At 41.0% G+C, this 15,307-nt stretch overlaps 1 protein-coding gene across 5 annotated transcripts in view; it reads right to left on the bottom strand.

The window, feature by feature from the left end:
- The window catches only part of ARHGAP6 (Rho GTPase activating protein 6), an 825,592-nt gene that overhangs the window by 39,491 nt on the left and 770,794 nt on the right, over positions 1 to 15,307 (bottom strand). For all 5 annotated transcript variants that reach the window (XM_033947958.1, XM_033947959.1, XM_033947960.1 and 2 more), the window contains exons 5-7: positions 10,910 to 11,105; positions 2,393 to 2,448; positions 1,227 to 1,377 (exon numbers count right to left, since the gene is read on the bottom strand). In XM_033947958.1, the coding sequence (XP_033803849.1) occupies positions 1,227 to 1,377; positions 2,393 to 2,448; positions 10,910 to 11,105 (403 nt within the window). The remainder of the gene's footprint in view (positions 1 to 1,226; positions 1,378 to 2,392; positions 2,449 to 10,909; positions 11,106 to 15,307) is intronic.

The raw sequence follows: 15,307 nt of genomic DNA, 5'->3' as shown, positions 1-15,307 counted from the left end.
TCCTTCCCTCAGTGCAGTCTTCCTTTTTTTTTTTTTTTGATGAGAGAGAATCTTCACTCTGGGATGGTGGGGAAGGGACCTGGGGGGACCAGGTGTAGTCCCTAAAGCCGACTTTGCTCAGCCAGAACATTCCTCAGCTCAGCTGAATTAGGTCAGCCCAGGAGCATAGCAGTAGAGACTAGGAGCTCATCAGAGCACAACCATCCACTTGCTGGAGATAGAGTATACTAATTGACCAGGAGCCAGAATGCTAGTTTGAACTCTATCTCCACCTGCTGGTAGATGGGCACAACCCACTAGTTTCTGGATTCATCTGCTGCTGACGCTAAGGAAGTATGTTGTTATGTTCCCCACCTTGGATAAAGGTGGGTTATAAATAAATTTTCAATACAATACAATCCATATATCTTGTGAATTTTTAATCTAGAGAGAGTAGCATTTGAGTTCTTGAGATTGCCCTTATAAAAAGTCATATTTTGCACCTATATGAGTGCCCTCTTAGCTTAACATAATATAAAATTTTATTTGTATACCGCAATACACCGTGAAGTTCAATATGGTTAACAGGAATTAAGAAGAAGACTGTACATGAGAGGGGAGAGTACAAGAACAAACAATTTAATAGCATGACAAGGCCAGTGTCGAATACAATCAATGTAAGGTAAGGTAATACGAAAAAAACTTAAGTGAACAGCTTTCAAATATCGGTATAGATATAGATACGGGGACCCAAAAGCAGGTAGCAAGAGAGGGGAGGGAGAGGCTAGATAATAAGAGATGTATGAATCTGTGTACCTTATTATAAAGTTATCCTCCCTATCAACTCTCACTGGACAATACTAATACCATTATTGTATTTTTACAGCTTCCTGGCTCTTCAAACATATAGAATATACAAGGTTATATACTAAGATAACTTATGTTACAAGCATTTTCGTTTGTATTTTACTCTGATTACTAAAACAGCCAAAGTATGCTCAAGCTATAATAAATAAAATAAAATTTTAAATTACATGAAATACATTATATTTTTGTCCTGTTTTGTGAATTAATAGATTTTATTTAATTTTATTCATTTTCAATCCCATTCTCCCCAGAGAGCTCAGAATGGGTTAGTTTATCCAAAAGCATCTGTAATGGTTTCTGTTTCTAATTTGTCTGCTGTGAATTATCAAACACTGTAAGTAGATTTCATATAAAGAATTTAAAAAAAGTTCTAAACTCACGCATGGTGTTTATAAAAGCAGTGTAAAGTTCTCTGGTGAGAAGTGGATCAGGCATGTCTCTTAGAAACTCCTTTAATAAAGCAGCGACATCATGGACACTGTGCTCCTCCTCAAGAACGACATCAACGCCCCGGTCAAAGTCTTCACGCAGCTAGAAGAAATCATGTGAACAGTGAAGTTTGGGCCATATCTAAGAACAGCTTCACTCTTCCCCTACCAAAAGTAGTAACTGAAATGTACTCCAATTAGCACCAGAGTGATCAAAGACAGGATAATATTGCTGTGTCATTATTATTATGTTTGTAGCTCATGTGTATTCCAGTACACTTAGCATTTGCCTATAGCTGGAGGGCTTATGAGTACAATCTAAATTTTTACCCAAGGCAGCAAGATCACAAAGAAAGCCGTTAAGCTTTGACCTCTGGCTTCCCTGGCTCTCAGTTTGTTATTCTGTTAGGCTATTCCCAGGGTAGGATTAAGAGTTTGATAGGCCCTAGGCACACAAGTACAATGGGACCTCTGTCCTGCCCCCACCCCCTCCTGTCTCTCTCCCTCTCACCTCTTCTCCCCCCACCCCAACCACCCAGGTTCAGCAGCACTTCTCCCTCACCACCTAGATCTAGTAGCGTATCTCCCTACCCCAAGGTCCAACAGCACCTCTCTCATCTCTCCACTAGGTCCAACAGCACCTTTCCTCCCCCCACCCCCTTTCTCCTCACTCACCACTAGAAGCAACTCCAATTTCACTTGTCTGCACAGCTGCCATCACGTTAACTCAGCAATTTCTTCAGATAGCCTCGGGGCCTTTGCTAGGCTGGGCCCACCTCTGAAGAAAGGGAGAGACTACGGGAACTCCCCACAGCCATTTCTTAATGGCTATCTGCACAGGGCAGGAGCGTAGGAAGATCGCTCCTGCCCCGAAAACCAGCTAGACCACCAGGTAAGGCCAGGATGCCAGGGGAAGACGGAAGGGAGGCGGGGTTGGGTCAGAGCCGGATATTCACGGTTTTTCGCCATTCACGGTCCGGCTCTGCCCCTATCCCCCGCGAATAATGAGAGAGAAGTGTATTTCGAGAAAAAGAGAGCTGACGTTGAAGAACCCAGCGAGGATGCCAAAACTGGCCATGAAAGACTGCAAACAAAACAAGCACTGCACATGTTCTCACCTGTCTTACTCGCTTCTTTGAGCTCCCGACTCTGAAGATGCCCACTGTCTGGAGGCCTGCAAACACAATACATTATGAGAGGCTGTCTCAAAGACTGAAATGCTGTTTGAAGGTGCAATAAAAAAAAAAAAAAGGCACCACCCTACAATATCTTGGCAAATGAGCTGCAAAGCAACAAGAATTATGCCAAGGACGGCACTTTCTTAAGTCTAACATACCAGAAATTCACAGATCCTGCCATATAATTTGACAATTGCTTGACAAAATGTCTAGGCAAACATTATATGCTGTATAATTTGAAATAACTAGGGTTAGCTTTTAGAAACAGCTAAAAGGTATATATTTTCTTTAAAAAAACACACACACAAAGATGGCCTAGGTTAAATGGCAGTAAATAAAGAAGGTTAAACTGACCTTGCATGGAGACAGCGGAGACACAAAGCAGTAACCACTGCCTTCCTAGGCTAGATGGAACAGTTCTATAGTATTTCTTTAATAAAAGCTACCAATGTCAACATCAAATGTGGTTGGTTGATATATTAAGATCTTAACAAGTTACCCAATTACAATATTATACGAGTGTGAGATAGAACAAGTTAAATATTTAAAAGGAAAATATATATATTTCTCAATATAGTTTCCATCTTAGCCTGTGTACTTAGTCCAGCCAGTGTCTAGTTTTTCCATCCAGTCCTAAAAATAGGTTTTGTCAAATTTTTAAAAATATTTCTTGTGTTTTTATACCGAAGTTCTTAATATCAAGTTCTTAATATATCACCCAACCACTTTTGAATACTATTTAATGTACACTGCTTAGAATATATATAGTATATTTAAAAAAAAAACCAAAATACAGTATATATATATATATAAACAAGCACACGCATACATACACTCACACATTTATTTATTTAGGGCTGTACCAAATATTTGTATTCAGCGGAATAGCATTTTAAATTTGAATAAAAAATAATCTAGGGCTTTACTGTGCCAAATCCCATTGAAACAAACACCGCTTTCTGATTTCACATTACTTTTTTTTATTGATGGGTTAAAGCTCAATGCCCATTTTTCATATTCAGCCAAATGGTAAAATATGCTATGTGGTACAGCTTTTATAACAGCCAAATAATTTTGGTGGTGAACAATATACATACATATTTTTGTTGCATCATTTACATGGGATCAGAATTTCTTTTAATATCCTATATGCTGGCAGATAGAAATTCCATTCTTTCCCCAATCACAAATAAATTTTGGCCTCTACAGTTTAATCGACCCAGCGTTAGAAGGCTTTCCTCTAAAAATGACAACAAAAGACAAGTTGTTCTGAACTTAGCAGGGCCACATGCTTCTTCTGCGAATCACTTCTGGAAACCTTACTAATGAACATTTCCCACTGTTTTAGAGGTCAAAGAGTAGGCCCTTCTCAGCTTCATCACATCCCCTCCTTGGAAAAGAAACCACACGCTAAAGACCTTTACTTCTGCCTTTACTTTGTAATATATTCTTCACCCTAATGAATAAGAACAATTAAATTGGAATGGGAAAAGGATGGGGGAAGGGATTTTATATACTGGTTTTTTGTGGTTACAATCAAAGCGGTTTGCACATTATGTATAGGTACCTGGGGCAAGGAACTGGGGTGGGAATCAAACCTAATTCCTCTGGTTCTCAGGCTGCTGCACTAACCGTTAGGCTACTCCTCTTTTCCATAAGTTTCTTCTTGCTTGGTTTGATAAAATCGTGCTAAAGTTGGTCAAAAGTGGAAGGATAAAAAAAAAAAATAGAGAAGCTGCAGTAGTCGTCAATACTATCGATAGCATAAAGATCACTTTCAGAGCAGATATGACTTTGCATTTGGAGCTCTAATGAATTAAGATTAACTGCCACCCTAATCGTGGGAAAAATTATACCACGGCATTCTGGAAAGGCCTTCTTGATGAGGACAAATATACACAAAAATCAGGGAAACAAAACCCCACGATAAGCAAGCAACAGTGATAAGAGGGAGAAGGAACTGTATGCATCAACCTGAAGGCAAACAAAGTGGCTCCACAGCCTTTTGGTTATCTGCTCAAAGACACGTACATTGTTTTTAGTCTGTGATTCCTATATCAACCGGACCCCTGAAGAAGGCGTGTTCGCCAAAATACGGACCGTGTAGGGTCCGGTAGGACAATTCCATGTGGACTATAAACTTGGATTTAAATTTGTTGTTTTTTATCGTTTTATTATAAAGAGCAAATAATAAATCATCTTTCAGAATATCCACAGTTTTTTGTTTTTAATCAAATGAACATGTGCAGCATTTCCGTTTAAAAGTATGTAGCAGATACCCATGTAACATCTTATCAAATATGTCCAGAGGAAGGCATGCAATGGCTGATGATTCTTTATCCCAACACACTCTTTGGCAACACCCTCTGGGGACCACCCCTGCAAATATCTCATTGGCTCAGCTTCCTTTACATTCACGTCCTCAGACTCCTCCGCCAGTGAGTTAAGGTGGCTCAGCTTCCTTTATATTCACACTGGCTCCCAGTAGAAGCACGCATACAATACAAATTCTACTGTACCCTATTCAAAGCCTTAAATGGAAACAGACCAAGTTATCTGAGCAACCACCTAATCAGGAAAAACACATCCTGACCAAGGAGAACTCATGCACATTTTACCCCCCCCCCCCAATCAAAGGTATACATTTAAGCCAAAAATAAAAATAAAAAATATATATATATATATACGACGGACTATTAGCCACCAGAGCAGCGAAACTAAACCACAGCGCCACCTCTCCAATCTGCTGACTATGACACCCAACTACAAAACATTCAGGAAAAAACTTTTCTATTCAAGAAATTTGTCAAATGATCTAAATAAACTTGATCGACCCTCCACAGATCCCAACGCATACTACATCTACTCTTGTTGTAAACCGCCTAGAACTGAAAGGTATTAGCGGGATAGAACACCAATATAATGTAATGTAATGTACATTCATTTCCTTAGGCTCCTCCGCCAGCGAGTTAAGGTGGCTCAGCTTCCTTTACATTCATGTCCTTAGGCTCCGCCACCAGTGAATTAAGGTACTTTTCAGCTCACAACCTCTGCTCATTCTATCCTATTTGGTCATCCTTTTCAAATCTACCCTTGCTTTTTTCTTTTTATTTGCTCCTACCACCCCTCCCCCCATCCCAACTAGCCCCCTATGATAGCCCTTACCCTCCCCTTTTCCTATCTCTACCTTATCTCTGAGTGGCTGACCTTCAGCTAGTTTGCAGATGGCAGCTGCTTACTAGGCAGAAGCCTTACATCTTTCTGGAAAGGGCTTCTGGATTATGATCCATTAGCACCACAGATACCTGTGAAACATCTTGTTAAATATAGGGAGAAATTTTGCTAACCTGCAGCCCCAGTTAGCCTTATGCAGACATCAACTGAGCAGAACTGCACTAATTACATGCCTACCTCATCTCTTATCTCCCCACATGTTTGCCAACTATTTGATCCTTCCAGTGCATAATGCTTTCTGAATAAAAAGCTTGTGAAAAATAAATAGATTTGTTTCATTTTATTTTTATTGGATCCATTATGTTTCAATACAATTATAATAATTTTTTAACACCTACTTTGTCTCGTTATTCATGGCCCATACAGGACTGCCACTGCAGCAGTCTGATACCTAGTGGTAATAACTGAATACTACCTTATCCACCAGAATATAGTGATCATCATACTTTCTAGGCCATCTTGGAGCTTGATAATTCTCTAAGCCCAGGTTCTCAAACTTGCCTGAAGGTCTTTCAGCCAGTTAGATTTTCAGGAAAACCATAATGAACATGCATTTTGGGAGGGGGAAGTGTGCATGCAGATCTTTCTAATGCATATTTTTTCTGGATATTTATTCACTTATATTTGGTCTATAACTAAACAGACTACAGCTCAAACATACTAAATAAAAAATATATAAAAACACTGAAAACGTCATGAGTACAATGACATCAATATAAAAGAGAAAACCAATAAAGAGAGGGAAAGTATCTATATTATAACATACATACTTGAATATAAACTTGAGTATAAACTGGGTAAACAGTCCCCCCCCCAAAAAAAAAGAGTGAAACAACTCAAGTATAAACAGGGAGATGTATATTCAAGTGTTTTCCATCCTGTGGTGTCCTTCGTTTCTTCCTTTCCCACTTCCCCATTGTGTGCAGGTCTTTTGCCCTCCCATCCCTGCCCCACAGTGACCGGGATTTCTCCCCCTCTCCTATACACCTCCTACGGTGACCGACACTTCTCTCTTGCTTCCTTCCACCTACTTCCTCTCTTGTGGTGACTGGGGCTTCCTTCTCACTTCCTTCCCTGCCCCCCAAAAAACAAATGGTGATCATCATTTAAATTCTTATCAGTCCCACCCCCCTGCTGTTGACACCTACAGGAATTTACAGCAAGCTGAACTGATGTATAGCCAACAGGCCTACAAAATGTGAAAAGCCCCAAATTGGCCAAACTTGCTGTATCTTTTGTGCCAGTAGCACTAGCAAAGAGGTAAAAATAAGAAGCTAAATGCCCGTTATCGTGGGGAGGGGGTGGTGGTAAGAATTTGTGCTGACGACTATGCCAAGATTTTAATTTGGTCTTTTTTAGGGCCAAACATTTCTGCTTATAGTTGAGTGTATACAGTAAATGTTATAGTAACATAGTAGATGACGGCAGATAAAGACCCGAATGGTCCATCCAGTCTGCCCAACCTGATCCAATTTAAATTTTTTTTTAAAAAAATTTTTCTTCTTAGCTATTTCTGGGCAAGAATCCAAAGCTTTACCCGGTACTGTGCTTGGGTTCCAACTGCCGAAATCTCTGTTAAGACTTACTCCAGCCCATCTACATCCTCCCAGCCATTGAAGCCCTCCCTAGCCCATCCTCCACCAAACAGCCATACACAGACACAGACCCTTTGCTACTACTGTATTATGGAAACAGGATATCTCCAGAAATATTAGTCCTTTTTCTTTAACTTGAAATATGATTTTTATTAAGCAAAAGAAACACTGCCAGCAGATGGAACAATGGAAGAATCACAATACATAGGCATGGATAAAGCTACAATGCATCTATGCAACAAACTACTTGCTCAGAGAGCCCCACTTCTACCCAACCCCTTTCCCCCAACCCAACCTTCCCAAGAAAAACAAAGCCCAATTGTATCAGAAAAAAAGAAAGAGGCATACTCCACTCCCCTTCAATGTACATCCCATGATTCAGATTTCCGTCATATGCGGTCAGTTATGTACAGTGCCAAGCTTAATAGTTGTGAGCTTTTACATGGTATACCAATGATACAACTTATCCACCACCAAATGCCAGTCAGGCAGGTCTGGCCTCTTCCAACTGGTGGCCAGAACAAGCTTCACTGCTGTAAAGAACAATTTATAAAAACTCACTTCTCCAGGAGGCAAATTGGGATCAAATCTACAAAGAAGGGAAACCTCCCACAATGCGGGTACTTCCCTCTGCATAATCTGCAATAGCAACCTGAAACAAGATACCCAGTAGCCCTGAGCCTTTGGTCAATCCCATCACATATGAATATAGGTCCCCAATAACCTACAGCCCCTCCAACATAACACTGCACCTCCTTTCCCCATCTTTGCAAACGCAGGCGTACAGTACCAGCGCCAAAGCACTTTGTAGCCATTTTCCATAAGAGGGGCTGCCATACTCATAGATGCCAGTTGAGACCATATTCCTTTCCAATCAAGAGCAGTGAGCCTTTTCTAATTCCACTATATCTTTTTTGAGATAGGTTGCCAAAAACTGTGTGCAATACTCAAGGTGAGAAAGCACCATGGAGCAATATAGAGGCATTATAATATTCTTGGTCTTATTTACCATCCCTTTCTTAATAATTCCTAGCATTCTGTTTGCTTTTTGCTGCTGCCGCAAACTGGGCAGATTTCAAAATACTTAAAGAAAGTGGTTTGATAGCTTGGTCTTGATACTATATAATGTTAATACAACGCATGTAGCACAAGCAAACTTTTTGTTCAGTATTTAGCCAACAGCATCAGTGTTTCTTTAATATTTAAATGCAGGCCTCCATTTGGTGAATTACACCCAGATATTTAGTTTCAAGTCCTATCCAGCATTAAATATCTAAGTTTTAGTGATGCTTAGAAGCTATTTGACTGATATTCAATGCCGAAGATGATGTTGAAGAAGCAGTGAAAGCACAGTAGGACATAATGCCTTGGATGGTAGTAGAGAATGACACGGGGAAAAAATCTGTCCCCGTCACTGCACCGTCCCCGGCCCACCATCCTCTGCACCGCCCCATCACCGCCGTTCCCTTCACAGCCCCGTCACCGTCACCGCCATCCCTATCACCGCCCCGTCACCGCCACTGCCATCCTATTCACCGCCCCGTCACCGTCCTAAGGTTATATGGATGCTCCCGCAGCATCCATATAACCTTAGTACTGCAATATTTAGCTTATTCCTTTCTTATAAATCAAAGTTCTGGCTGCTGAACTAGAGAAAGAGATGTTCAGCTGGCAGGGCTTTGTTTATAAATTTTTATCAACACAACTAATATACTACTTTATCCTAAAGCAAAAAATAAATAAATAAATATAATTTTTTTTTCTACCTTGTTGTCTGGTTTCTGCTTTCCACATCTTCTCATTCAATTCCTTCCATCCACTGTGTGTCTTCTCTCTGCGTCTTCCATTTGCTGTTACTGTGCCTCTCCCTTCACCCCCTCCCACAATTGGTCTAGCACCCATCTTCTTCCCTCCGCTCCCCCATAGTCTGGCATCTGTCTTCTTCCCTTCCAGCATCTTCTCCCCACTCTGCCTTCCACATTTCCCTTCAGGGTCTGTTCCTCTCTACCCTCTTTCAATGTCTGTTCTATTCCTTTCCACCACCACCCTTCCCTCCCTCCTTTACCATCTGTTCCTTTCTACCACCCTTCTTTCATATCTTCTATCAGTCCCCCCACCATCACTAGCAGTCTCTCTTCTCCCTTACAATGAGCAAATAGAACTTCTGAAAATTGTATTGCTGAGGCATTATTTCTAATGCCTCAGCATTAGACATCAATTTTATAATTCTTACTGTCTGTTCTGATTTAATTCACAATTTGGTTTGTGTTGTGGCTGAGGATTCCATGAGGCATTTAACCTTTTCCTGTCTCTTGAACTGTGATTTCAAGTTGATTCCTTCAATAATGGAGTCTCACGGCAGTAGCAGTTTTCTCTTTTGGGCTCTTTTGACATTGTTTAAGGGATTTCTTGTACATTTGGTGCTGGTCTTCTTTGATGAGGTCACTTCAGAATCTATTTCCAAGGAAGAGAAACTTTTTCCCTTTCACTCCCTCCTTCCTTGTGTGAGCTGGGAACATGTGGTCACCGCAGCCCCCACCTGCATGCCGGCTCGATCATTTAACCAGCTTCCTCTCTCCACCTCACCTTAGTTTGCCGGCTTTCTTTTTCGGCGACCGGCACGCGCGGCTGCTCAAAGTTCAATCTTCTGCTCTGCTGCAACTTCCTGTTTCCGGTTGGGTCAGAGCAGAAGATCGAATACTGAGCAACCGCGCGTGCGTGGCTCTTTGAAAGCGGTTCGGTCGCCGAAAAAGAAAGCCGGCAAACTAAGGTGAGGTGGAGAGAGGAAGCTGGTTAAACGATCGAGCCGACGGGCGGGTGGGGGCTGCGGGGACCACGCGATCCTTGATGCCTCACTGCGGTGACAAGACCATTCACCGTTCCACGGGGCGGTGAATGGCCTTGTCCCCGTCCCCACAGAGGCTTCTATTTTTCATTCCCCGTTTTGGCGGGTTACCCGCGGCTAAACGTGGTAGCTGCGGGTAAACTGCCACCGTGTCATTCTCTAGATGGTAGCTCCAGGAGGACCAATAGTAAAGATGCCAGCAAGCACGTTTTGGCAACAACCTGCATCAGGGGTGATAAATCTTACTGGGCAAGTATACTGCTGAGTACCCAAGACTTGTCGACTGAAACTCTTCTGATCTCAAGTAATGCTTCACAAATTCACAAAGCGCATGGCTCCGATTCAATCAGCCTACAAAAACGATCTGATGCTGAAATGCGACCATGTTGGGTTGATTTGCAAATGAATTTTATCCAGTTTGCCATACTAGTGTTTGCTGGCATCTTTACCATCGGCCCTCCTGGAGCTGCCACTCTAGGTGGTATTTCCTTCAACTGTAATATTCAGTGCTAACCGGGCATAGCTTAGCTCTCTGGACACCAGCACTGAATATTGCTGGTGTTTGCATAACTCCCAGCTCCGCCCCAGTACTAACCAGAGATAGCCACAACGGTCAGAGCAGATATTTGGCAGCACTGTCCAATTAAGCGGTGCCGATTATCAGTTGCTAGCCTGGCCAATGCAATTTAACCAGACAAGAGCTTCTCCTACCAAGTTAGATCACTTTGAATGTCGACCACATTATTATTCTGGGTATATCCAATGGAAACGCATAACACTTACCATTTTTTTCTAAATGTTGACAGCAGCTGTCCACTAGCCTGGGAACCTGTCTATAAATAGGGTTCAAGCTCAGTTTCTTGTCTCGCTCTTTTTCTTTCTTGCTCTGAGTCTCAGCAGGCAAAGACAGTTGTAGTGCTTCTAGCAACCTTGACTGATTGTCATCGAGATCTGTAATGGAGTCTACGGACATTGCACCCTACAGATTCACATGCAGAACAGTAAGACAGAAATGGTAATATTAGAAATCATGATCTGACTTCATTTCGTGACAACTATATAACCACATGATGGAATTTTGAGCTTATTTCATATGAGCCTAGGGCAGGGGTGTCAAAGTCCCTCCTCGAGGGCCGCAATCTAGTCGGGCTTTCAGGATTTCCCCAATGAATATGCATGAGATCTATTTGCATACAATGAAAGCAGTGCATGCAAATAGATCTCATGCATATTCATTGGGGAAATCCTGAAAACCCGACTGGATTGCAGCCCTCGAGGAGGGACTTTGACACCTGTGGCCTAGGGAAATAAAAATTCAGTAAAAGATGACATACAGAACATCAACTTCATATTCTTAGTACTAAGGAAAAATTAAGGCCAACAAGTACAGATATATCTTGAAAAATATGTTATCCTTATATTGAGAGGGGGGAAGAGGGGATAAAGAGTACAGTATTCCTGAATTGAGATATTGTGGCACACTATGGAGCTTTCTTCTTTGGGAAGAAAGGGTACAAAATGGACTTGATACATTTAGAATTCTGTAGTGAAGAAATAAAGATTTACAATAATATTTCAGGCAAAAATGGTGCCTGCATACATCTATGGTAGAAAACAAACATTTCAGTGAGTACTACATTCACATGTGTTTAATTTGTGAAGGGGGTAATTTCTAAAAAGTAGGTGCTAATATTTTCACATCTGTTAAGTGCATAAATGTTCAGAATACTAGCGTACATATGCACGCGCGCACACACATATATATATGTATACTAATATTCTGCCTTTGTGCTATTAGGTAGCTATAAACTATTATTTTAAAGTAGAGAATGACACAGTGACAAAATTCATCACCGTCCCCGTCCCTGCGGATAACCGCGGGAAACCATATTCATGTCATTCTTTAAGGAGAGAGGGAAGAATCAGAGTATAATTGAGCATAACCACTGACCCACAAGCTTTGCTTTGAAGAATGCTTGTGTAGAAGGACCGAGGTTGAAATAGACACTAGAAAATGACATGGGATTATTTACCGCGGTTATCCGCGGGGACGGGGACGGTGATGAATTTTGTCACCGTGTCATTCTCTATTTTTAAGAGAGACAACATAACAGCCTAAAAAGGAAAATTCCAAGCACCATTCGTTATTCAATTTTGTCAAATTTACTCTTCAGATCATATTAAAAACTTAATAAATTTAAGTGTTTGGACCAGTCAGCAGTGGCTGCTCACCTAGATCACTTATACTATAGAAACAACTGCACACTATTTTTCAACATTGGTCCTTTTATTTCCAACTTTAAATTATCACCAAGGTACATATTTAACTCATTTTCTTTAGAATTTAACTTATTTTTTGATATACCCTCCAATAATTTCAATTCAATCACAGTTCAGTTCAACTGAAAATAATGAATATTGCACAAGCAGACTTATCTTGCTGTTGTTATAAGCTATGACCAGACTCAGGATTGCATTTATCTTTGAGCCCCCTGCTGAACTGGGCTTGGGCAGCTGCCCTTTTTGTCCATAGGTAAAAGTGTCTCTAAGAAAAGTTTTATCCACTACTAGTACCTTCTCAGGAAAGAAAAGCAGTATGAAAATCTTCCAACGTATTTATACGAACTGTTTCCTTCAATACTGCTGTTGCTTGAATGCTACTGTAAATGAACCCTGTAATCATTTGCCACAGAAGCTATGATCTTGTACAGCGTGCTTGGAAACCTTGCCCTTTTAGTATTTATCTTAACACGATGCTTGCAACTGATTAAACAGTACTTAGCCTGTGATATCTGGAAGTGGACTGTAATGTCAGTGCAATAATTCTAAGCCCATCAAAACTTTAAAGAAGAACTTAAAAAAAAAAAAAAAGTCACCCTCTTAACTAAATAGCCCCTTCTGCAGTAAAATAACCTACCGTACACCTCAAAGTCTGGGAAATTCAATTTAAAGTCCCTGGATGTGTGAATTATAATGTAGACTTTAAAAGTATCAAAAAGTAGATGGAAAACCTATAGGTTCTGAGGTATTTGCAACACATCTGGTCTCACGTTTAAGAATTAACCCCTAAAAGTCAAGTCTACATTACTGCACGAGTAATCAAAATTACTCAGAGGACCTAAAAGAGGCGAAGCAACACCTTCGCAAACTGGAGCATGGTTGGAGGAAATGTCCTGTTTCTGATAAGCGGGAAGCTTACGTAAAGGCTATGGCAGCTGTGCTTTCTACTAAAAAAGCTTATTTTGATAAGCACATTGCATCTGCTCCCTCGGGTTCTAAGGAGCTATTTTATTTTATATTATGAATGCATTAACATCACAAAAGGTTGACAGAAGCAAATTCCCAACCTGTGATGAGTTTGCTACCTACTTCTTGTCTAAGCAAAAGGTTGTGAATTCTCTATCTCAACCAGTGAACGATTCGGCTGGTGCTGGAAATCTGGACTAACATTCTAGTGGTCGAATCAGAACAGGTACTGGAAGCGAATCTGATTCGACCACTAGAATGTTAGTCCAGATTTCCAGCACACCAGCACCAGCCGAATCGTCCATCTAATTGTCTGTTGAACCCATGTGCTCCTGCAGTGCTTAAGGCACTAAAAGCTGATATAGCTCCATCTTTGGAGTATATAATACAGCAGTCGTTGAACTTAGGAGAAGTTCCTGAGAAGTTGAAGCGGGCTGTAGTCTCTCCTCTGTTAAAAAATTCTGGTTTAGATCTTACAAAGAAGGAAAGCAGCTTTTGACCAATCTCCAATATGAGTTAGAACTAGTAGTATTACAAAAATTTGAAAACTTTGTGGCAGAGCGAGGGTGTTTGGATGACTATCAATTTCGTTTCTGGAAGGATCACAGTACGGAATTACTGTTGTTGACTTTATGTTATGAGATCCATAAAGGATTTGATAATGGAAAACATTTCTTGTTGGTCTCACTCGATGTGGCATCAGCCTTCGACCTGTAAACCATTTTATACTTCTGGACAGATTATGTGGATTTGGAATTGCTGGTAATGTACTGAAGTGGTTCCAATCTTTTTTGAGTGATAGATCCTTTTGTGTGATTAATGGAAATAATCAATCCCCGTTTTTTCCACTGAAATGCGGAGTGCCTCAGGGCTCTTCATTATCTGCAATGTTATTTAATCTATTTCTGGCATCTATTGGGAAGTTGTTTGCAGACTTTGGTCTGCAATATCGCATCTATGCAAACGATCTGCAGTTTTTGTTTGAATTTCCAGCAGATTGCATACAGGGCTTCCAGTTGTTGTCGCATTATATGGATGAGATTCAACAATGAATGACTATGAACCATCTTTACCTAAATATTTCAAAGAATAAGATTTTATGGCTTTCCTCCACTGGTATAGAAAGGAGTTCCGGTGAATTTTGTGTATGCTAGGGTAATCATTTTAATACAGCAGGAAATTAAGAGTTTGAGAGTAATCCTTGATACCTCGTTAAAATTTTGCAGCCACATTGCCTCAGTAGTTTAAGCTGTTTTCTTTAAAATAAGGATGGTGTTAAAAATACGGGATTTGCTGTCAGCTATGAACTTTAGACTGGTTACGCAGAGTTTTGTCTTACCACATCTAGACTATTGTAATTCTCTTTTTTGCGGCTTGCTGAAGACTTCATTCAGAGCGCTTCATAAGAACATAAGAAGTTGCCTCCGCTGGGTCAGACACGAGGTCCATCGTGCCCAGCAGTCCGCACCCGCGGCGGCCCATCAGGCCCATGACCTGTAATGTGATCCTTCTCTAATCCCTTTTATCCTTCTATCTATACTCTGTCTAAAACCTATCTTTACCCCTATTTGTATCCTTCAATCCCCCTATCGTTCAGGAATTTATCCAAACCTTCCTTGAACCCCCGTAGTGTACTCTGTCCTATCAAAACCTCCGGAAGCGCATTCCAGGTGTCCACCACCCTCTGTGTAAAGAAGAACTTCCTAGCATTGGTTCTAAAATTGTCCCCTTTCAGCTTCTCTGAGTGCCCCCTGGTGCTTGTGGTTCCCAATAATCTGAAGAATCTGTCCCTTTCCACCCTCTCTATGCCCTTCATGATCTTGAAAGTCTCTATCATGTCTCCTCTGAGTCTCCTCTTTTCAAGGGAGAAGAGCCCCAGCCTTCCCAACCTGTCTGTGTATGAAAGGTTTTCCATACCTGTTATCATTTTCGTCG

Source organism: Geotrypetes seraphini, chromosome 6, assembly GCF_902459505.1.
Source record: "Geotrypetes seraphini chromosome 6, aGeoSer1.1, whole genome shotgun sequence".
In the NCBI taxonomy this organism is placed as follows: domain Eukaryota; kingdom Metazoa; phylum Chordata; class Amphibia; order Gymnophiona; family Dermophiidae; genus Geotrypetes; species Geotrypetes seraphini.
This window is presented reverse-complemented; position numbering and strand designations above follow the sequence as displayed.